The sequence below is a fragment of the Xyrauchen texanus genome, chromosome 48 (assembly GCF_025860055.1).
Source record: "Xyrauchen texanus isolate HMW12.3.18 chromosome 48, RBS_HiC_50CHRs, whole genome shotgun sequence".
In the NCBI taxonomy this organism is placed as follows: Eukaryota; Metazoa; Chordata; class Actinopteri; order Cypriniformes; family Catostomidae; genus Xyrauchen; species Xyrauchen texanus.
The window spans coordinates 4,695,870-4,719,111 of NC_068323.1; the positions used below are offsets into that span (position 1 = coordinate 4,695,870).

At 35.7% G+C, this 23,242-nt stretch overlaps 1 protein-coding gene across 1 annotated transcript in view; it reads right to left on the reverse strand.

Moving 5' to 3' along the window:
• LOC127639470 (uncharacterized) overlaps nt 1-18,862 on the reverse strand; it is a 376,863-nt gene extending 358,001 nt beyond the window's left edge. The window contains exon 1 of the mRNA XM_052121522.1: nt 18,644-18,862. Coding sequence (XP_051977482.1) covers nt 18,644-18,698 — 55 coding nt within the window. The 5' untranslated portion in view covers nt 18,699-18,862. The remainder of the gene's footprint in view (nt 1-18,643) is intronic.
• Between the last annotated feature and the right edge of the window lie 4,380 nt (nt 18,863-23,242).

The window sequence follows — 23,242 nt, forward strand, 5'->3', positions numbered from 1 at the left end:
GAATGACATTCTTGTAAAAAGCAAACATCTGTATTAAAGGGCTTAAGATACAGAAAGATAGTTTTCCGTTTAACAATATTACGTAACCCTCTACAGTTAAAAGAGACAATGGATAAAGACATACAAACGTAAGAACACGAAGACTTTAAAGCAAAAGATGTATGTTATAGCAAATCTTTAACGCTCGCAACAAATGTGTTCAGATGAGAACAGCAATCCCTCTTTTAGTGCAAAGAAAGAAAAAAAATTGCATTTCTTATATATACGCGTAACAATCAAGAAAAATGTGAGCTTCTCCTAAAACGAAATTTGTAGAAGTCCTTAAATCTGAAGTTCATGGCGAGATCTCAACACCGTCTACAAAAGCACGAGCACCGATAAATAACTATCTTGTTTTCTTTATGTGCTTCTTCAGCAGCGCCACAATTTCAGCCTTCTCTCTCAGTGATCCTCAGATGTTCTTCAGAAAGATTGCAACACTGACTGCTCATCAAAACACGTGCAACCAAGGAGCCATCTTGGAACCTCGATCACCCTGATGTCGATACATTTTGTAAATTTTTTCATTTATTTTGGAGTTGTCTCTATTCGACTTGTTTTTGGTCTGATTTCTGCACGATTGTTAGATTTGATTGCAGAAATGTTAGCAGAGGTGTTTGTAAAGATGCAGAGTAATAATAATAATATATCAGAAGAAATGAAGCGTAGAAAGGAACATCCAAATATTATGGTGGGGAAAAGGCCTTCTAGTGACTCTAATGTGGGATTCTCATTACATGAATTAAAGAGATTAATTGGGGGAGTAAAGAAAACCTCTCCAGGAAAGGATAAATATGATATATGATGATTAAAAATTAAACCATTGAATATTTCATGAAACCATTAACCACCAATATAATATTCAATTAAACCATTTTCATTTAATATTATACTATGTTTATTTAATAAAGTATGGAAAGACTTCCTTCTTCATGGAAACATGGAGTAATTATCTCTGTTTTAAAGACAGCAAAGAACATGATGCTGCCAATTATAGACCTGTTGCATTAACATCAAATCTGTGTAAAATAATGGAACGGATGATTGTATGTAAACTGAACTTCAGGTTTGAAAGGAAAGGGATTATATCACCTTTCCAGGCTTCTAAATAGCTTATTAAATGTGCAGTCTGAATCAAGTTTTAGTATATGAGATTCTTCCACATCTGCTAAGAAGTCAGAAACTGGGGATGATCTTGAGATTTCTTTGGGTACCAGCACATGTGGGAGTACAAGGAAATGAAATAGTGGACAGGCAATGGATCATTAGGATGTTGAAGTTCATATATCACTCAGTAAAGAAGAGATAAATGGAAGAATTTGTCTCAATAATAGGAGAGAATATACAATTATCACACAATAGGACATTCTGGCTTAAATCATTCATTGTTCAAAACAGGGAAACATCAAACAGGATTATTCTTGACATGTGGTGAAGCAGAGACTGTTGAACATGTTTATTACATTGTGTCATGTTTACAAGGGAAAGAGAGCAGATATTAAATACATTGAGAAATATATAGATTCAAACAAATTCACCTTACCAACCTATTGAATTGTGCCTCAGGACAGTCAAAAATACAACGAGAAATACTTAATTATCTCAGGAAAACAGGATTTAATAAACACATTATATAAATTATTATTATTTATTTCCTTCTTATTAATGCTTCACACTCCAGTCCAGCTGGTGGCGGTAATACGTTGGCTTGTCAACCGCCATTAAAAACACAAGAAGAAGAAGAACTTGACGAGTGGGCGATTTCAGCCATTTCAGCCAGTCTCGTCGCTTGACACGCCCACATCTTGTGGCCAACGGTCGCTTTCGCTCGTGTTGCCGGAAGTCGCCAGCTCTCATTGAAAACAGCTACAAATCGCTGACAGCCCTGCTGAAAAATCCAGCTTAAACCAGCCTAAGATGGTCAGGCTGGTTTTGGCTGGTCTCCCAGCCTGGTCATAGCTGGTTTATCAGGCTGGTTTAAGAACACTTTTTTTTTGCTGGTCAGGCTGGTCTTAGCTGGTCCGTGTTGGTTTTAGCTGGTCAGGCTGGTCTTAGCTGGTCAGTGTTGGCTTTCCCAGCTAGCCAAATTACGTGACCATTACGTAACGGCAACGTAATCACATTACGAATCTTTCGTCGTGGCAACGTAAGTGGTTACGTCGTGAATCAATAGTTGTGTGTTGGTAACCACTTGGTAATTTTAATCTTAATTAATATTATATGGGAGGACTTGCAGTACCAATCTAATTTCTGTCCTCATTTGCCCAAAACTATTGTAGAGTCTTTTTCAAAATATACAAAAAATATATTTGCTAAAATATTTGTCTCAAAAGCATTTAAAAATATATTTTGCCCTCCATATATTTCAATACAAGAAAATACACACATGTAAGATTTGAAGAAAATCTTTATATGATGTCTAAAATGTGAACATGTATGTAACATATTTGAATAAAAATCAAGCAACGAACATACTTTAAATTTCTAAAAATTAACTTTTTTTCAAGCCATCTCAGTTCCCCCATCTTAGAATTCACTGCAAACCCCAAAGCTCCTCTGGACACATTGGGAAACAACTTCTTCACTGCCACTGTAAGAGACAAAAATCACAGCTATATTTTAAAGGGATGGTTCACCCAAAAATGAAAATTCTGTCATTAATTACTCGTCCTCGTGTTGTTCCAAACCCATAAAACTTTCGTTCATCTTCGAAACACAAATTAAGATATTTTAATGAAATTTGAGAGATTTCTGTCCCTCCATTGACAGTCCACGCCAATTTAACGCTTCAAAAAGTTAATTCATAAAAAAATAATAATCTTCATTTGTGTTTTTGAAGATGAACTAAAGTCTTACAGGTTTGGAACAACATGAGGGTAAACATGTTTTTTGGTTGAATTAATCCTTTAACTGAATTTTTCTAGTAAATTTTCCTTTCACCAACTCTGTATCCAAAATCAAATACTTATCTACTATACAGTATTAAAAAAAAAGTATGCCAACGTGGTAGTATGTCCGAATTCATAGCATTTAAAAAATAAAATAAAAAAAAAAGTCAAAATTTAATTCATATAGATATACATTTTTAATGGTTGTGAAGTAAATTCAAATACAAATGTAGTACCTACTCAAACAGTATGACGCACAGCAACTATTGACTTACCATATATTGCTGCCATGGTGTCCTTGTCAAGGGCTTCTCTCTGCACCACAGTCAGTTTTACTCATTCCTCCTACAAAAGACAATACACGATACATGAACATTTGTATAGGGTACAGAGGGCATGCACCATTGTCTTCAAACTAGTTTTACATTTCCAAATATTTTTGTTCACCTTAACAGTGGAACTGAAGAAAAATAACTATAGGTATGGTGGATTTGAAAGATATTTTTATAGGTATGTTTTGGACAGTAAAGCAAATAATGAAGGAGAGGTTGAATTAGCCTTTTTAGAAAAAAAAAAAGAAAAAAAAAAAAAAATCACATGTACATAAGTATTCACAGCCTTTGCCATGACACTCAAAAGCTCAGGTGCATCCTGTTTCCACTGATCATCCTTGATGATCCCTGCCTCACAAGCTGCTGCCTGTCCGTCAGAAAGCTGGTAATCCACTGACAGGTAGAGGTGGGAACAGGGAGTTGGTTTAACTTAGTCCGGAGTATATCTGGTATGATTGTGTTGAAAGCCGAGCTGAAGTCCACAAAAAGGATCCTTACGTATGTCCCCGGTCTGTCCAGATGTTGCAGGACGTGATGCAAACCCACGTTGACTGCATCATCCACAGACCTGTTTGCTCGATAATGTTATGTTAACTGGGTTGAACTGTTCAGGAGAATTACCGAAACAAATACGGTAAAAACTGAACTATTAACAATATCTGCAATCATTTAAATGTAAAAAGTATGATTTTACCTGAATAAAAGGTAAAAATGTCATGTTTAACAAGAAAATAAACATTATTTTAATCAGAATCAGATTTATTGCACAAGTACACTTACACACATACAATACATTTGTCTTGCTGACAGAATTAGTTTAAAGTGCACAAACAACAAGACGGAGATAATAATACAAACATAGAATAAAGTAAAGTGAAGACAATATAACTATATATAAAAATACACAATATGACACATATACATATATATATATATATATATTATATATTATATATACACACACACATACACACACACACATACATACGTATACACATCTGTTATATAAAGATGTTAACAGTAAACTTGTTACAATTACGGTTAAATACATCTGGTGTAAACAAACTACAGTGATTTAAAAACATTTTACAGAGAAAATCAGTTCCAGAATAAACTCTAGATTAAAGGCAATATTTATAATTTATGTTCTTGATTTGACTGCAGGTTTTATATCATATTTTATAGTACGCATTGTCAAGTCATTCAGTGGCATCCTCTCTCTTCCTGTCCTGCACCATTCATCAAATTAATCATCTGCTCTTTGACATCCTGTAAGAAAACACGAATTACAAATAGTGAAGTTTAATTTTGTCATATCAGTAATTATATTTACACTACTAAAATTTTCATTCTTGATATCAAATGAAATTTCAACCAGTAAAAATATAATTCTCATTTTATTTTCACTTTCATTCTCTCCTGAAACACAATTAAAGATATCGAATTAATTCACTAGTTGGAATTCCAGTTGTTCATATCAGGAATGATTACTAGTAAAAATCATTTTTGATGTCTGTAATTTGGTTTTCACTGGTGGAAATGATCATTTCAGATATCTGTAAAATGACTGTGATTAGTAAGAAAAACTTCAAAGTAATCAATAATAATAAATAAATAAATAAATTTCTAGATAGATTCTACATTTATATTTATTCATTTGGCAGACGCTTTTATCCAAAGTGACTTACAAAGAATAACTTACAAGTCTTCTGTCAAATAATACAATATAGTTCATTATATTTATTAAAATGAGACTCTGTCTACAATGGACACGAGCGGTGCATTGCATCAAAAGCTGAAATACCAAATCTATCATGTTGAAATACATTTACAGATATAAAAAGGGCAGATGTCAATGTATACGCCCTTTACACCTCAGTGCATATAGTGTCAGATACTATTTACACCTCAGTGCATATAGTGTCAGATACAATTTACACCTCAGTGCATATAGTGTCAGATGCCATTTACACCTCAGTGCATATAGTGTCAATGTATACGCCATTTACACCTCAGTGCATATAGTGTCAGATACCATTTACACCTCAGTGCATATAGTGTCAGATGCCATTTACACCTCAGTGCATATAGTGTCAATGTATACGCCATTTACACCTCAGTGCATATAGTGTCCGATACCATTTACACCTCAGTGCATATAGTGTCAGATGCTATTTACACCTCAGTGCATATAGTGTCAGATGCCATTTACACCTCAGTGCATATAGTGTCAGATACTATTTACACCTCAGTGCATATAGTGTCAGATGCCATTTACACCTCAGTGCATATAGTGTCAATGTATACACCATTTACACCTCAGTGCATATAGTGTCAGATACTATTTACACCTCAGTGCATATAGTGTCAGATGCCATTTACACCTCAGTGCATATAGTGTCAATGTATACGCCATTTACACCTCAGTGCACATAGTGTCAGATACCATTTACACCTCAGTGCATATAGTGTCAGATACGATTTACACCTCAGTGCATATAGTGTCAGATACTATTTACACCTCAGTGCATATAGTGTCAGATACTATTTACACCTCAGTGCATATAGTGTCAGATACGATTTACACCTCAGTGCATATAGTGTCAGATACTATTTACACCTCAGTGCATATAGTGTCAGATGCCATTTACACCTCAGTGCATATTAGTGTTGTCACGATACTAGAATTTCTAACTTCGATACGATACCTTGAAAAATATCGATATTCGATACCATTTTCGATACCACAGAGAAAAAAACTGCCACAATATTAAGGGGGTAGAAGAACTAAGTCTAGAACATGACAATGAGGTATATTTTACATCAGGCCTATTCAAATACATTTGCAGGGGGGCCAAACTAGGAAATTCCAAAATTTGTGAGGGCCGGACGGACAAATTGATATCAGCTGAAGGAAATTAAAATATACTATATACTAAGGTACATTATATATTAAATAAAATAAGGTACATTATTCTTTTGGTTTCTATTATTTCAACACATTCAAGTTGTATTGATTAGGCCAACATCAACGTGCAAAACTGCAAATACTGAGACATATACACAGCTTTTACCCTTAAAACAGTAAACATAAGTAATCAAATAAAAAATCAAACAATCAAAATAAAGCTGTCAAGTGCAAAACTGCAACTGCAGTTTCAAGTATCAAATCTTATTTGGGGAAATAACATTCAAATATCCCTGAAGTATATCTTTCAGACAGTGAGTACACATTTTGAAACTAGTGTACAGTAAGTACAAATCTGCTAACTATGTGCTGTAAACATACTCCTGATGAAAACTAACTAATAACAAGAATAGTTTTTTCCTCATTTAGTTTACCATATTTATCAGTGAGAGTATGTGACTCAGTGGGAGAAGTGACAACGATTTGCTTCTCGTGAGTATCCACGCCACTCGTAGAGAGGCAATGAAAGCTCTCTCTTCGGTACAAAACCCGCCAATTGCACGCTGACTTTGCTCAAAAGAAGTTACCCGTCTGTCTATTCTACGTTGTCTCTCCACTGAGTCCTCTTGGTATTAGCGAGAAAAAGACGAATGTTTTGTAGTAAAATGTCTCTTCACATTATATTATTTGGCCACAGCCACTGATTCGTTGCACAGTAAACACACAGGTCTATCGGTCCCTCGCTTGCTTGACGTATTTGGCACAGTAAATAAGTACTTCTCCGTCCATTCACTCTGAAACTTACGATTTTCGCTGTCAACTTTGCGGTTTGGCTTGGACAACGCCATGTTAGATGCATGTGTCATAGGCAGCGTGAGAACATCGAATCAGCGAGAATGAGTGTTTGTCACCATGGAGACGACCTGCTCCGCTCTAGAATATTTGCATGTACTGTGTCTGTGCGCATGGCAGATTCATAGATTTTTTTTTTTTTAATCTGCCGCGGGCCAGAATAAATTTCAATCGGGCCAAATTTGCCCCCGGGCCGCTATTTGAATAGGCCTGTTTTACATGAACAAAATGTCCTGAGGTAGTGCACTTGTTCAAAAGCCTCTCAGATTGCCATACATTCAAAAACCAATAAAGTGCAAGTAAATAAAAAGTGCAATCTTTTGTATTTCCAAGTCAAATCAACTGAATCACACCAGCAAAGTAAAACAATGGAATACCTTCATTACTCTGGACCTATCCCTGTAAACCCAACATTTATCCTACCACCCACGTCCCGTTTAACAAGTTTATAAGTTAAAATATACTACAAAACCCATCCACATTCAGGGATATATGGACTCCAGTGAAGTACAGAACGATACAGACAAATTGTCTGTAGTTACTCTTGTCCTCCATGTATTAGTGTTATGTTTAAAATTAAGTAGGAAGAAAGGGTGATGTGGTGGTCCCCCCCCCAAAAAATAAATTAATTCAAGCAAACAAAGTGTCTTTTTTTCTGTACAGTAGTAGTCACATTCACGCAGCAGAATTCAGGGAATGGTTAAATAAAATAATAATAAAAAAACGAATCGGAGTCTAAACACTCGTAAAAGGAAAATGTAGGCAAGCAGAAGAGAAAAAGAGAGAGACACAGGACGTTATGGGCCGTATAGTGACGTACATACTGTTGGAATGGGACAAACATGATTAATGTGGCTGTTTATTTTGTAAACCACAGTCAGGGTAGACACCATTTTGAGTTACGTGATACAAAACAAGCAGACTTTGCAAGGGTATACTGTGTATGAAGATCCTAGCAGTTCTGATTTAGTCGTGTGTGTGTGTGTTCTGTTCGTTTTTTTTTTTTTGGCAAATACATCTTTCAAATGGACGGAACACAACAACATCCAGCACACATATTCTAATTCACAAAAATACATATTTGCAACAAAATGTTTTTTGGCATTTTTTTTTATAAAAAAAAAAAGCATTAAAACATCACATTTCACAGCAACAGTCCGTGAATTTGCAAGTAGCATGTAAACAGGATTGAAGAGGTTTACCCACTACATCTTAATCTAATCATTCCTTATACTCAGATTATTGCAATAATAATAATAATTTAAAGCCTTGTATCAGATTGTAACTAAATCCTTGGTTTGAGTTATGTAATTAGTGTTTTCTGGGGCACTCTGTACCTGGTCGTTCAATTTTCATTGACTGAAATTAGTATTGGTACCGTTCAGATATTTCAGTATCGATATTTATCGAAATATCGATATTTTTGACAACACTAGTGCATATAGTGTCAGATGCCATTTACACCTCAGTGCATATAGTGTCAGATACCATTTACACCTCAGTGCATATAGTGTCAGATGCCATTTACACCTCAGTGCATATAGTGTCAGATACCATTTACACCTCAGTGCATATAGTGTCAGATACCATTTACACCTCAGTGCATATAGTGTCAGATGCCATTTACACCTCAGTGCATATAGTGTCAGATACCATTTACACCTCAGTGCATATAGTGTCAGATACCATTTACACCTCAGTGCATATAGTGTCAGATACCATTTACACCTCAGTGCATATAGTGTCAGATACCATTTACACCTCAGTGCATATAGTGTCAGATACCATTTACACCTCAGTGCATATAGTGTCAGATACCATTTACACCTCAGTGCATATAGTGTCAGATACCATTTACACCTCAGTGCATATAGTGTCAGATACCATTTACACCTCAGTGCATATAGTGTCAGATACCATTTACACCTCAGTGCATATAGTGTCAGATACCATTTACACCTCAGTGCATATAGTGTCAGATACTATTTACACCTCAGTGCATATAGTGTCAGATGCCATTTACACCTCAGTGCATATAGTGTCAGATACCATTTACACCTCAGTGCATATAGTGTCAGATGCCATTTACACCTCAGTGCATATAGTGTCAGATGCCATTTACACCTCAGTGCATATAGTGTCAATGTATACGCCATTTACACCTCAGTGCATATAGTGTCAGATACCATTTACACCTCAGTGCATATAGTGTCAGATACCATTTACACCTCAGTGCATATAGTGTCAGATACCATTTACACCTCAGTGCATATAGTGTCAGATACCATTTACACCTCAGTGCATATAGTGTCAGATACCATTTACACCACAGTGCATATAGTGTCAGATACCATTTACACCTCAGTGCATATAGTGTCAGATGCGATTTACACATCAGTGCATATAGTGTCAGATACTATTTACACCTCAGTGCATACAGTGTCAGATACTATTTACACCTCAGTGCATATAGTGTCAGATACCATTTACACCTCAGTGCATATAGTGTCAGATACTATTTACACCATATTTAAACACTAACAGTATATGAGCATCACTGCAGTGTTTATTTATAGTCACACACACACTACATTAACCCGTACCCCTAAACCTAACCGTAGAAAAATAAAAAAAAGATAAAAATAAAAATAGTTTCTCCATGGTATTTTGTTGAAAATTTACAGTAAACACAAAACGAATCATGTTTACTATATTATCACCATATTACATCAGTCTTTTATTTCTTAGTGCAACAAGCTCACAGACGGCCGATTAATTGACTTTGTGTTTATTTGATCAAATTATTAATTTGGTTGGTTGGTTAACTTTATTTACCACGTTGTTGAAAATTGTCTCTGGCTTCACCATACAATACATCACAAACAATATATAAATATACCTATACATTAAAAAAGGCATACAAATCAAGACAGAAGTCATCGATCCCTTGCATTTAAAATTTTAACAGCATTGGGCACAAAAGATAACTGATAAACTTTCTTCATTGCACATGGTTGCCTATAACGTCTCCCTGATGGCAACAGGTGAAACTCACCATGAAGAGGGTGAGACACATCCCCTACTATCACTAAAGCCTTTTGCTTGACTTTACATGCATATAGATCATTCAGATGTATCAGTGATTATCTTACTAGCTTAATTTACAATCTTGGTCATCTTGACCCTGTTTTTAACACTCAAATTACCATACCACAAGGTCATGTTAAAAGTTCAAATACTTTCAACTAAATTTTTATAGACCATTTCAATTATGTTCTTAATCACACCAAAGTGATTTAACCTCCTGATCAAATACAGCCTTTGTTGAGCTTTCTTGCAGATGCTGTCAGTATTTTCTATAAAACTAAGTGGAGCATCTATGAGTGTCCCCAAATACTTAAAATTGCAAACAAATTCAAATTGGATTCCCACAAAGTATTACAGGTTCCAACTTTAAAATATTCTGCTTATCTCCTGTAATTACCACTTCTTTTGTTTTATCCACATTTATCACAAGTGCACTCAGCTGACACCACTGAAAAAGGGCTTTTATGTGCTCTTGGTATGCGAGTCCTACCTATCTCTCCTACTTGCAAAAGACCCACAAGAGCCATATCATCAGCATATTTAAAAAGACGAAACATCTTATTTCTAATTGTAAACTCATTAATATACAAAGAAAATTGTAACAGTGATAAAATTGCACCTTGTGGGGCTCCTGTGTTTGATATAATTGTTCCAGACATGTTGCCATTAACAACCACTTTTTGTGGATGTTTAGAAAGGAAATCTTTAATCCACCAAACAAGTCCCCCGTTAATCCCCAGATTAATCAATCGCTGAATAAGAATATGGATTTGCAATGTGTTAAAAGCTGAAGTCTAAAAACAAAATCCTAGCATAGTTTGTTGTACATGTTCAGAAACTGAATTATATAAAGTTAATACAGCATCATCAGTACCTCTAGCTTTCCTATATGCAAATTGCAATGGATCTAGAACATCACTCACAGAATTAATTACATGCCTCATGATTACTCTTTCCATGCATTTTCCCAATACATATGTGAGGGCAATGGGTCTAAAATCCTTTAGCTGACAGTAGATATTTTCCATAAATTTGGTACTGTTTTTGCATTTATCAAGAGCTGGAATAGTTGAGTAAAAACCCCAGTCAATTGATACAGTCTTTCAATACCCGCCCATTCAGTCCATCAGGTCCAGGTGCCTTATTAGGCTTAATATGAGACAAACAGTGTGCAATTTCATATTCTTCCAGGGTGATATTCTCATATATAGGAATTTCAGAGCTAACACTATTAGATTCAGATATACATTCACCAGTATCAAACCTACTAAAAAATACATTTAAATCATCTGCAAAAGATGTGGTGTGAATTTTCTTCCCCTTTCTTCCCATCATAATGCTCAAACCCTCCCATGCCTGCTTTGCATTACCCTTAAAAACAATTACTTTAAATTGTATTCTTATATTCAAGTTTAGCCCTTTTAATTTTACCCCCAAGTTCTCTATTCTTCTCTCTAACTAATTCCTTATCACCCTTCATAAAGGCCACCCGTTTCTCATTAAGGCATATTTTAAGATCTTTAGTGAGCCACTTCTTATTATTTGGGTATATACGTACTGTTTTGGTTTGAACACAATTGTTCTCACAAAAATTTAAATAAGATGTGATAGTGTCTGTAATATCATGAACATTGTCACATACATTAAAAAACAACTGCCAGTCCGTTTGGTCAAAGCAATCGCTCGACTGATCTTTGCTTTGCTCAGTCCTCAGGTGTACGTGCTTAACAACCGGTTTCTCCTATTTAATCTTAGCCCGATATCTGGGGAATAAATGTACAATATTGTGATCTGAATTCCCCAAGGGAGGGCGGCAAATAGCTTTATAACCATCAGCAATATTTCTAAAACATTTATCCAAAATGCGTGAAAGTCTAGTCGGACAATCCACATATTGGTATAGAGCGGGTAGATAGGATGACAGATCACAAGAGTTCACATCTCCCAGAATAAATACTGGTTGTTCAGACGAACGGGCCAGCGCATCATTAAAACATTCTGCTATTTTGGTCCCGGCTTTTTCATAGTCCGGTCCGGGAACATATACTAAAATAATTGTTATTTGTCCAAACTCCCTAGGGAGATAAAAAAGCTCTAAAAGACACAGACAAAATTTCAAAATCCGGAGTGCACACTTGTTCATGTATTCGGAATTGAGTTGCCCATCTGTTATCCACATAGATACACAGACCTCCTCCGATAGCTTTATGAGACGCAATTTCATCTCTGTCTGCTCTTATCATTGTATATCCAGTTATGTCGATATCCTGGATTTCTTCTTTTAACCAGGTCTCCGTAAAACATAATAAATTACTTTGTCTAAAATCACTATCATACTTAACTTTCAATGATAGTTCGTCCATTTTACTTCGTAGGGACGTACATTCGACAAGGTAATTACAGGCAAAGCGGGTCTGCATCCTCTCCTTTTAAGTCTTTGCTGCACCCCACCTCTTGATCCTCCTTTCTTCAGTGAAGTCCTCTTACATACCCTTGTCCTGGATTTCCTAAGCAGGTCTTTACAATCCTCAGGTAATTCCACTTTCGGGCAGTTAATCCGTAAACGGGGGACTAATAACAGAAGTTCCTCCCGATTATACACGAGAACGCCACTCACGGCGTTCACCTCAAAGCCGACTGCTGCTAGCCACATCACCATATGCGCCATCACCCAGTAAATATCTAATTTTCGTATGTAACGTACTAAGTTTCGCACAGAAAAAAAATAAATAAACAAAGCAAATAACACAAAACAACGAAGAAAAAACAAACAACAATACACCAGTGAAGCACTGGGTCAGCAGCAGAGCCGCGCCCCCGGAAGTTTTTACTACAGTTTGCTCTGAAGAATATTTGAAGAAACACTTGATGATGTTTTTACCCAGTTAACGCTGTCAATCGTGACTAAAGTCTGGAGGAATATGTGTGTTAAACCGTCTAAAACAAAAGACGGTTGATCGAGTTTAACTTAGATTGTTTGATGAGATCACGTGTCAAATCAAACATGCAACAACAGTAAAACACAGAAAATAATCTCTGAGACGCTTCAGATGAAATCAAACTGATCTGAATCTGTTGTAAATTCAGAGACAGAAAGATGTAATGCACATACTGAAGTATCTTACCTGAACATTGTTCTGTGTTGTGATGTCTGTTGAAGAAAAACTCAATTAAACACATTATCTTTGTCAGTTAGTTTTGACTGTTTTGAGTATGAAAATAAACATTTTCACATATATAAAAATCTTTTTTTTACCCATTTAATCTCAAATGTTCTTCTTTTATATTAGCTGTATGTAATACTTGCCATTTTGTCCTCGTTTTGATTTCCTATGGCGATAGTAAATCACACCAGCAGCTACAGCGACAACAAGAGCAACACATATTCCTGCTACAGCACCAGAAGACAGACCTGAATCTGGAGTTTTTATGTCTGATACTGTAATGATGAAGAGAGACAGTCATTAGTGTCACTGAATGTGATCATCATCAGCTCTTTATAACAACTGAAGATCTGATTATCTGCATTAAATGATGAAATCGTCCTCACCGCTGACATTAACACTGAAGCTCTTTACGCTGAAGCTGCTGCTGATACTGCTGCTGATCTCTAGTTGATAAAGTCCAGAGTCTGTAGTTCTGGTGTTTGTGATAGTGAGATCTCCAGTCTGATGGTCAATCTTCAGTCTGTCTCTGAATCTCTCAGCACCTTCATCACACGTCACATCTGTACAGCTCTTACTGGGATCTTCCTTCATTTCAGCTATCACGAGTGTCATTGAAATACCACGTCATCACAACATCTCCCTGTTTTACAGTATCATCAGTGTGTAGAGTGACAGAATCTCCTTCAATCACCGACTTTATCTTCATTTCAGCAGCAGACACTCCTGAAACACACATGAACAGTTTCTTCTTTTGGGTGAATAAACCTCCACCATAGTAGAGGACAGAACTGAGGAAATAACAACAATTGTGCACCTAAAAGATTATTTAATCATCTTTGCTTTTAAACAATTAAACTTATCAGTGAAACGGGGAAGACTATATGCAAGTTTAAAATACTTAAGACACGTTCTCCACATATATCACATTAACATTGGTTTATGTACCATTATATCAAGAAATACAAATTAGAAGCCAATATTAAATGACTCACCAGGTTGGACAGTAACAGTGAATGTCTTTCTATCATTGATGTTGTTGATGATGGTCCGTAGTAGATAATCTCCAGAGTCTGTAATACTGATGTTCATGATGGTGAGAGATCCAGTCTGATTGTTCATCTTCAGTCTGTCTCTGAATCTCTCTTTATAATCACCTGGACACTTCACATCTGTACAGAACTTACTGAGATCTCCATAGATTTGAGCAACACGGATGTTATTAAAATACCATTTAATAAAATTAGATTTGTCATTCTGTAATCCAGAAACAGCAGTGTGTAAAGTCAGAGAATCTCCCTCCATCACTGACACGGACGTCTTCATTTCATCAACACCAAACACATCTGGAGACACAAATGAACAGTCACTCTTCAAGATGCACAACAGGAAAACACTGTGAAAATGATTCTTTTACAGGTCATATTGTCAAGATGACACAAACACAATTATTTTTAGACTAAAGATGGCAAGCAGAGCAAAAAAATCTGAAGATAGTGAGTAGTAACAGAAACGAGCACGATTACGCCGAAGTGATGGAGGTAGCTGCTGCTGCAAATAAGCGTCTTTGAGGAAACTGGTGATGCGAATCTACCTGTTACCCCAGCAATGTACACATTATGAACAAAGTGTGTCCTGAGCAGGAGGAAGAGATTACTAATGCGGATATCCTCAAGGCTATTCACACTCTCGGAAGGAGGTTTGACCAGCAGGATTTAAAGTTGGAGGAGTTGTCAAAGAAAATGGAAGAGAACTGAAGTGTCATCTCCGAGGTTAAGGGAGAGCTGAAAGCTCACAAGCAGAAGGCATATGAAATGGATCTGAATTTTTCTGTTCTCGAACAGGAAAATAAAGTAGGAGAACTGGATCGCTACAAAAGGCGTTGGAACTTATGCATCAAAGGCTCGCCAGAGATCAGAACGAGAACATCAGAGCAGAGGTGATTTCGCTGCTTTCAAAGATTGCTCCTGGAGTGCCCTGGGAAATGGAAGAGGCGGTTGACACAGTTCATCGAATTGGCAGAAAGGTATGAAATCACATGGGGCAGATCATCGTTCAATTTTCAAAGAGAATCTATCCATCAATCCACCCATCTTCAACCGCTTATCCGAAGTCGGGTCGCGGGGGCAGCCACTTCAGCAGGGGGCCCCAAACTTCCCTATCCCAAGCCACATTAACCAGCTCTGACTGGGGGACCCCGAGGCGTTCCCAGGCCAGTGTGGAGATGTAATCTCTCCACCTAATCCTGGGTCTTCCCCGAGGCCTCCTCCCAGCTGGACGTGCCTGAAACACCTCCCTAGGGAGGCGGCATCCTTACCAGATTCCCAAACCACCTCAACTGACTCCTTTCGACGCAAAGGAGCAGCGGCTCTACTCCGAGCTCCTCACGGATGACTGAGCTCCTCACCCTATCTCTAAGGGAGAAGCCCGCCACCCTTCTGAGGAAGCCCATTTCAGCCGCTTGTACTCGTGACCTAGTTCTTTCGGTCATGACCCAGCCTTCATGACCATAGGTGAGGGTAAGAACGAAAATTGACTGGTAGATCTCTTTTCGTGACAACGGTGCGATAGAGGGAGTGCAATACCGCCGCCGCTGCCCCGATTCTCTGGCCAACCTCCTGCTCCATTGTCCCTCACTCGTGAACAAGACCCCGAGGTACTTGAACTCCTTCACTTGGGGCAATACCTCCTTCCCTACCTGGAGTACGCACTCAATCGGTTTCCTGCTGAGAAGAGAGAGAATCCAAAAAAGAGAATCTATAGAGATCAAATTTGGGTGTTGTCAAAGGGATCAACCGTGTGCAAGGAGGCAGGCATTCATTTCGCAGAGGACTTAAACAAAGAGGACAGAGATGCTCGAGAAGCGCTTTGGCCTCCCATTAAACAAGCACGTAATGAAGGAAAAGTGGGGTTCTTTCGTGGTCCTTTTGCTTTCATCGAGAGGAAGCAGATTTTTGGCTGATGATGGAACTTGGAAAAATGGGACTTTTGAAGGACTTTGTTTTTGTAACTGTTGCAATTTCATTCTTCGTTTCATAAGTCGTTTGTTCACTGTGAGTTCCGGTGAGCGCATGTTCTCTTTAAAGTCTTGTTTATCTTTTTGCTCGTTAAATGCAAGGGACATTGTAAAATGTAAAGGTATATTTATGTTTTGTAAAGGGCAGAAGTCACACTTTGTTTTTTTTTGCAAGAGACTCCCTCCACTGAAGAGGATGCTGCTCTTTGGAAAATGCAGTGGGGAGATATAATTTTGTTTAGTCATTGCTCCAATCGGTCAGCAGGTGTCAACATATGCCTTAACAAATGCCCTGGGAATGTTGTGACTTTTCAGGTGATCTTAATGGGCATTTGCTTGCTGCATATGGAGGATAAAACATGCAAAAATAATAAATAACACATAAATAAATGTAATAATAAGAAAATAAATAAAGGAATAAATGTCTTGATAAAACAATTATAATTAGTTTTTAAAGAAAGTTATTCCTGAATTTATTTTTGTATGACTTTTTTTCTTTTATTTATTATTTTCTCTTTTTATTTATTATTTTCTCCATTTTATTATTTCATTTGTTTTTGTTTTTTTTATTATTTATGCATTCATTTATTTTTATATTTATTTATTCCCACATGTATTTATTTCTATATTTAAATATTCCCACATTTATTTACTTTTGTATTTATTCTTACATTTCTGTCTCTTGTATGATAATGATGTGGGCGGGGCCTGTTTACCATTGGCTTATTGTTGACTGAAGCGTGTGCTCGATTACTCTTGACTTGTTTTGATGTGACGTCAGGTCATAGCCATATCGCGTGTAAACTATAGATATTTGTGGGGCTAAAAACATAAGAGCTTTAGTCAATTCAAGATTTATTGGTTATACTACAATCACAAAATAAATGGGGAGCTGTTTCTTCAACAAAACCACAAAATGAGCAAGTTTCAGAAATGATATGATTTAACCTTGTCCTTCTCTTTTTTTTTCTGCGTATTTAACTAAATATTTTGATGTCTGCAAATCCATAATATAGTTTTCTGTTGTTATGATTGTTCATTGTAAAAGATACAACCATGCTTCATTTCCCTGATTGTTTATGTGTGTATATAAATCTATAGCTGACGCTTCACATATATCTAGAGAGTTGCGACACTTGTGAATGAAGTCGATAATCGCGCATCTAATAACTGTTTCATTTGGATTAGAGGTGCTTATTGATGTTTTAGGAGAGCTGTATGCTGGTATGAATGTCGAAGCACATCCTGGATTGTTAAACTCTCTGCAAAACGTTTCTCTGCATATTCTTAATCTGTGCGAGTCAGAGCGTGCTGAGGTGGGACGTCCATCTGCTTATAAGTACTATTGAGCTCTGGACCAATGATGCACTGGAGCTCCGCAAGGACCGCCCCCCTCATTTACATGTTGCACACAGAAAAGTACAAATAAATACATGTATAAATAAATAAATATATATGGGAATATATAAATATGGAAACAAATATATGTGGGAATAAATAAACATAAAGAAATGTAATAACACATAAATAAAAATATGCAAAATAAATGAATAAATAATTAAAAGTTAAAAAGAATAAAAATAAAGTTAAAAATAAATATAGAAAATAATAAAGGAATAAAGTCATGCAATAATAAATTCAGGACTACATTTTATTAAAAACGAATTATATATGTTTTATCAAGACAATTCCTTTATTTTTTTTATTATTACATTTATTCATTTATTATTTATGCATCTTCTGTGAAGCAGACATAGATTCATTGGAACATTTATTTTATTTTAGCAAATTTTCAAAACAAATTCTGGGATGACCTTCATGTTTGGTTAACTTTGAAATATGTAATACCTGTCTTTTTTCTCAATGGTGATGTTGAATTTGTGGTTAATAATATTGTGGTTTTGGCCAATTACTTTATACATAAATCTAGATTTTTTTAAGAATCCTCCCATCCTCGTGCATTTCCAGAAGGAATTGGCGATCTTCCTCAAATCTTTAAATTGTATGCATAATAAAAAAAAAATAATTTTGTAAACTTTTGCAGACATGCTTTGATAATTAACCCCCTTTTACAATATTATTTTGGTTTTTTTTTTTATTTAGTTATTTTTTATTATTTATTTTTTGTTATCCCTTGGTCATTTACCTGTTTATTATGTGTATTTTTTCTCCTGCTATTTAGCTTTGACGTTATGTATTAAGTTTTATGTTTACTGTGGCATTTTTGTATTTTCAGTCAAGCAATAAAAAAAATAAATAATAATAACACGGAACAAACACATTCGGGATCATTATATGAAGCTGTGTCAGTTTGTGAATGTTTTATCATTAATAGGAAGAATGTAACAATGTCTTACCATCATCGAGCACAAAACACACAAAGAGCAAATAAAAGATGATCTTCATTTTCATCCGATGTTCTGGAGAAAACTCGATAACTTTCAATCCACACTTTTATTTCCAAATCTCTGTCTCTTCACTCTGAAATGTGCTTTCTAATCTGTTTCTCTATTTTAGGGCTTTTTAGACGGAACAACAGAAGGAGCTGCATCTCGTGCTCAAGTCAGACAAAAGCTTTTCCAAATCTCCCGCTTCTTCTTCTGTTGTTTTATGGCGGTTGGTGAATTCCCGCCACCTACTGGATTGGAGTGTGGAGCGATAAATGTTTGTAAATTTGAAAGAAAAAAACCCCCCACTATCTTATATTCTATTGATCAATCTTGTATCTTTTAAGAAATTAAATAATTCTTGATAAATTCTTGATTGCTTTGGGCCATTTCCTAACAAAACCTGAAGTGACATTTTTACTCCCAGAGATCTTAAAGCTTGAGTTAGATTAAATCTTGCACTTTCATATGCATCACATGTTATAATTACATGTTCATGTTTACATTAAAATAAAATAAAATAAAATACAATTTATAATGAAACCAGCGTCCTTTGAGAAATGGTCTTTAATATAATAACCTAATATCACATATAGGATAAGAGAAACGTTTTTAAGATATTAACAGCAATGAATCTCTCAACATCATTCCAGAAACATCTTGGCAGGACCAAAACATATGAAACAGTTTCAGTAGAACTTTCACAGAAAGAGCATTTTATTTCAATATCACTTTTACAGTTTTGTAAAAATTGCTTGGTAGGATAGACTCTATGAATTATTTTGTGTGAGATTTCCTTAACCTCATTTGTAAGGAGAAATGTTTGGGGAAAGACCAAACTTGAGTCCAGTTGACATTATTAAAGAGGTTGTTCCAATAGAAACTAACACGAGGAGTAGAGATACTCTCTTTCAGAAATAAGGATCTCATTTTATAATTGTTTGATTTTAACATGGAAAAGCAAATCGAACCAACTGGGGTATTTTCAGGTCTGGGAGGACAGACAGAGAGTGCCGACATATAGACACCATTTCTAAAAAGCCACACTGAATTCTGTTAATGTAATAGATATGTTGTATTTTCAGGTGTATAGATTACTATAAAACTCAGGACAAAAATTAGCAAATATTTTTGGGTCCTCGGCAATATCACCATTAATATTCAATATAATTATTTTTTGCTTGTTGTCTCTCAATTCTAAACTCTTTTCGCCCTCTTCAAGATATTTTCTTGGAGATCTTATAAAGGCTCCTTCAGTCTTTCTTTTATACATTTCCTCTAATTGAAGTTTCTGCTCAGTAAGTTCTGCTTTGTCCAATTCAGACATTTTTTTAAAATAATAAGACGGAAGTTTTGCCAATTTTCTCCTCAATTTTCCTAATTTTTGCTAGTTATAGATATATTCTGTATATTTTGTGGTCTGCAGGCGGAAACATTTCTTCATTTATTTTGGAGTTGTCTCTACTCGACTTGTTTTTGGTCTGATTTCTGCACGATTGTTAGAGATCAAATCATTCCCAGCTTTCAACTTTGTTTTGAAAAGATTTTATTTTTTATTTTATTGTATTAGCTATGACATCTTAAGGAATATTTTTTTGTATTAATTAGCTGCTTTTTTATTTATTTTCCTTTGTGTTGTTGTTTGTTTTAATAAACCTCTTGGCTCTTTATGTAAAAGTTTTGTAAGCATTAATAAAAAAAAGTGACAAACAAGAGTTGAATTTAAACGAGGAAATGGAGGATGTAGAAAGTTATAATGTGAATGTATGTGAAGTCATTGGGAAAAATAAATGAACAAAAAGAAAGAAATCAGTTCCATGATGGACAGAATTATGTAGCACAGCAGCACAGGCGAGGAATAAGGCCTTTAGAAAGGTTTAGAAGACATATATATATATATATTTGATGACCCCTTTCTATATAAAAAAGCACTAGCAAATGTGAGAAGGGTAATTCGAGACGATAAAAAGAATTACTGAAGAAGTTATTGTAATTCTATAGGGGAGAATATAGACGTCAGTGAAGCATGAGGTATGATCAGAAAAATGGGTTTAAAAAGAGATTTTGGTCTACCTGTCATGAGTAATGGGGCAAGAGCTGTGACAAATGTCGAAAAAGCAGAAATGTTAGCAGGTGTTTGTAAAGATGCAGAGTAATAATAATAATATATCAGAAGAAATGAAGCGTAGAAAGGAACATCCAAATATTATGGTGGGGAAAAGGCCTCTAGTGACTCTAATGTGGGATTCTCATTACATGAATTAAAGAGAGTAATTGGGGGAGTAAAGAAAAGGTCCGTGTATCTTTTGGTCATTAGATTTTCCTTTTAGAATCGGGTACTCAAAAACAAAAAATGTAATTACTTTAAAACAGAAACGAAAACAGGACCGTTTGTTCATATTCCGAGACCGGATGTGGTCATTCACGTGACAAGAGCGCCAATGAGGACGGAGCTGTGTAGAAAAAAGAAAAAAAGTACGTGCTGCGTCATTGAGCGATACGTTATAACCAGCAGCCACAAGAGCAGCACGCAGATATATATATATATATATATATATATATATATATATATATATATATATATATATATATATATATCTGAATAACAGATTAACTTAGCGCTGCTATTTATTATTAGTTTTTCCAGTGGGTTGTCACAAACACTAGAGAGCAGAAATATTTTTTTTATACCTTTATATGAATTATGGATTTTGGTAAATCAGAAGAAATAAACAGAACAATGCATGAGAGAATAAATTGAAATGAAACCAGTGCGGTCAAAACAATATACCAAAAGACAGTCTGTAAAGTAACCAATAGAAAAAAATGGCAATGACAATAAACATAAAAAAAAACTTATCAGATCATAGATGAATGATTCATTCGGCAAGTATGGAATCGCTACCATGACATTTTTAAATGGTCAATGTTTAGGAAGATGTCCAAATCACTTCGATGTTGAAGAAAATCCACTCATACAAAAAACAGAGAGTCACCCTTCAAGTGTTCTTCAATTACTTTCTGACTCCTTTGAGTGTTGCTTGAGGTGTTAGTATAATCCCATGCTCCCCTCTTCCAAACAGACGGACTTCTTCTATCATACATGCCAGATTATATACCAGGGGTTTTAGCGCTCAAGCGCCACCTAGTGATGAGTACGACACTAAATACAAATGTAACAGACTGTTACAACGTTGTTTTCCGAAACAATAAAAGAGTCTCTCTCAGGGAAGAAGACATGACTGCAGAAAAACTAAGTCGCATTTTCCAGGTTCAGTTCACATACTGCAGCCGTAAAAGGCGCCACACACAAAATCATACAAATATTTTAGTTAACCCCATTAAAGTTATGGAGGTGTTGCGGACAGTCAGAAGTCCGCCTCGTCGTGGATTATCCCTTAACGTTAAATACTCTGTATGTAACATCATTAATCATTTAGAGATTTAGCATTTTAAGAAGTTAAACTCTCAGTAGTCACTGAAAAATATCCTGGAAAATGCGACTTAGTTTTTCTGCAGTCATGTCTTCTTCCCTGAGAGACTCTTTTATTGTTTCGGAAAACAACGTATCGCTCAATGACACAGCACGTACTTTTTTCTTTTTTCTACACAGCTCCGTCCTCATTGGCGCTCTTGTCACGTGACCACATCCGGTCTCGGAATATGAACAAACGGTCCTTTTTTCGTTTCTGTTTTAAAGAAATAGAAAATTAAACTCAAATTATTTTTAAAATATCACTCATCCCTTTTTGACACTGAAAAATAGAAACGCTTTGTATTTTAAAACAAAAATCAAATAGCCACTTGTTTTTTGTTTTTGAATACCCGAATGACCAAAAGATACACGAACCAGAAAACCTCTCCAGGAAAGGATAAATATGCTATATGATGATTAAAAATTAAACAGATTTTCATTTAATATTATACTATGTTTATTTAATAAAGTATGGAAAGACTTCCTTCTTCATGGAAACATGGAGTAATTATCCCTGTATTAAAGACAGCAAAGAACATGATGCTGCCAATTATAGACCTGTTGCATCAATGAAGAGTTGAAGGTAGAAGAGTTCAGTTAAGGGTTGGATCATTATATTCCAAAATATTTAAAATAGATAATGGGACTCCACAAGGAAGTGTGTGCAGTCCAATATTGTTTAATATCATGATAAAGGATCCCTTCCAAAAATGTTCAGATATAGGAAGATCTCTATAAGCTGACGATGGAGCGATATGGAAGAGGGGTCTTAATGTATCACATGTGACAAGAGTTACACAAACAGCAGTTCATGAAGTGGAGAAATGCTCGTATCAAAGACTCGTATCCTTGAAATTAAAGTGAAACTATACAATCAGGTACTTGCAGTTAACGTTATAAGATATTTGGGGATATGGATGGATTCTAGGCTGACTTTAAAGATTCATGTTCAGAAAGTATTAGATAAGTGTAAATAAAGTTAATTAAGATGTCTAGCAGGAATGGACTGGGGAGCTAGTCGAATATCTTTACTATGAATATATAGTGCATTGACCAGGTCAGTTCTGGATTATGGATATATAATATATGGGTCT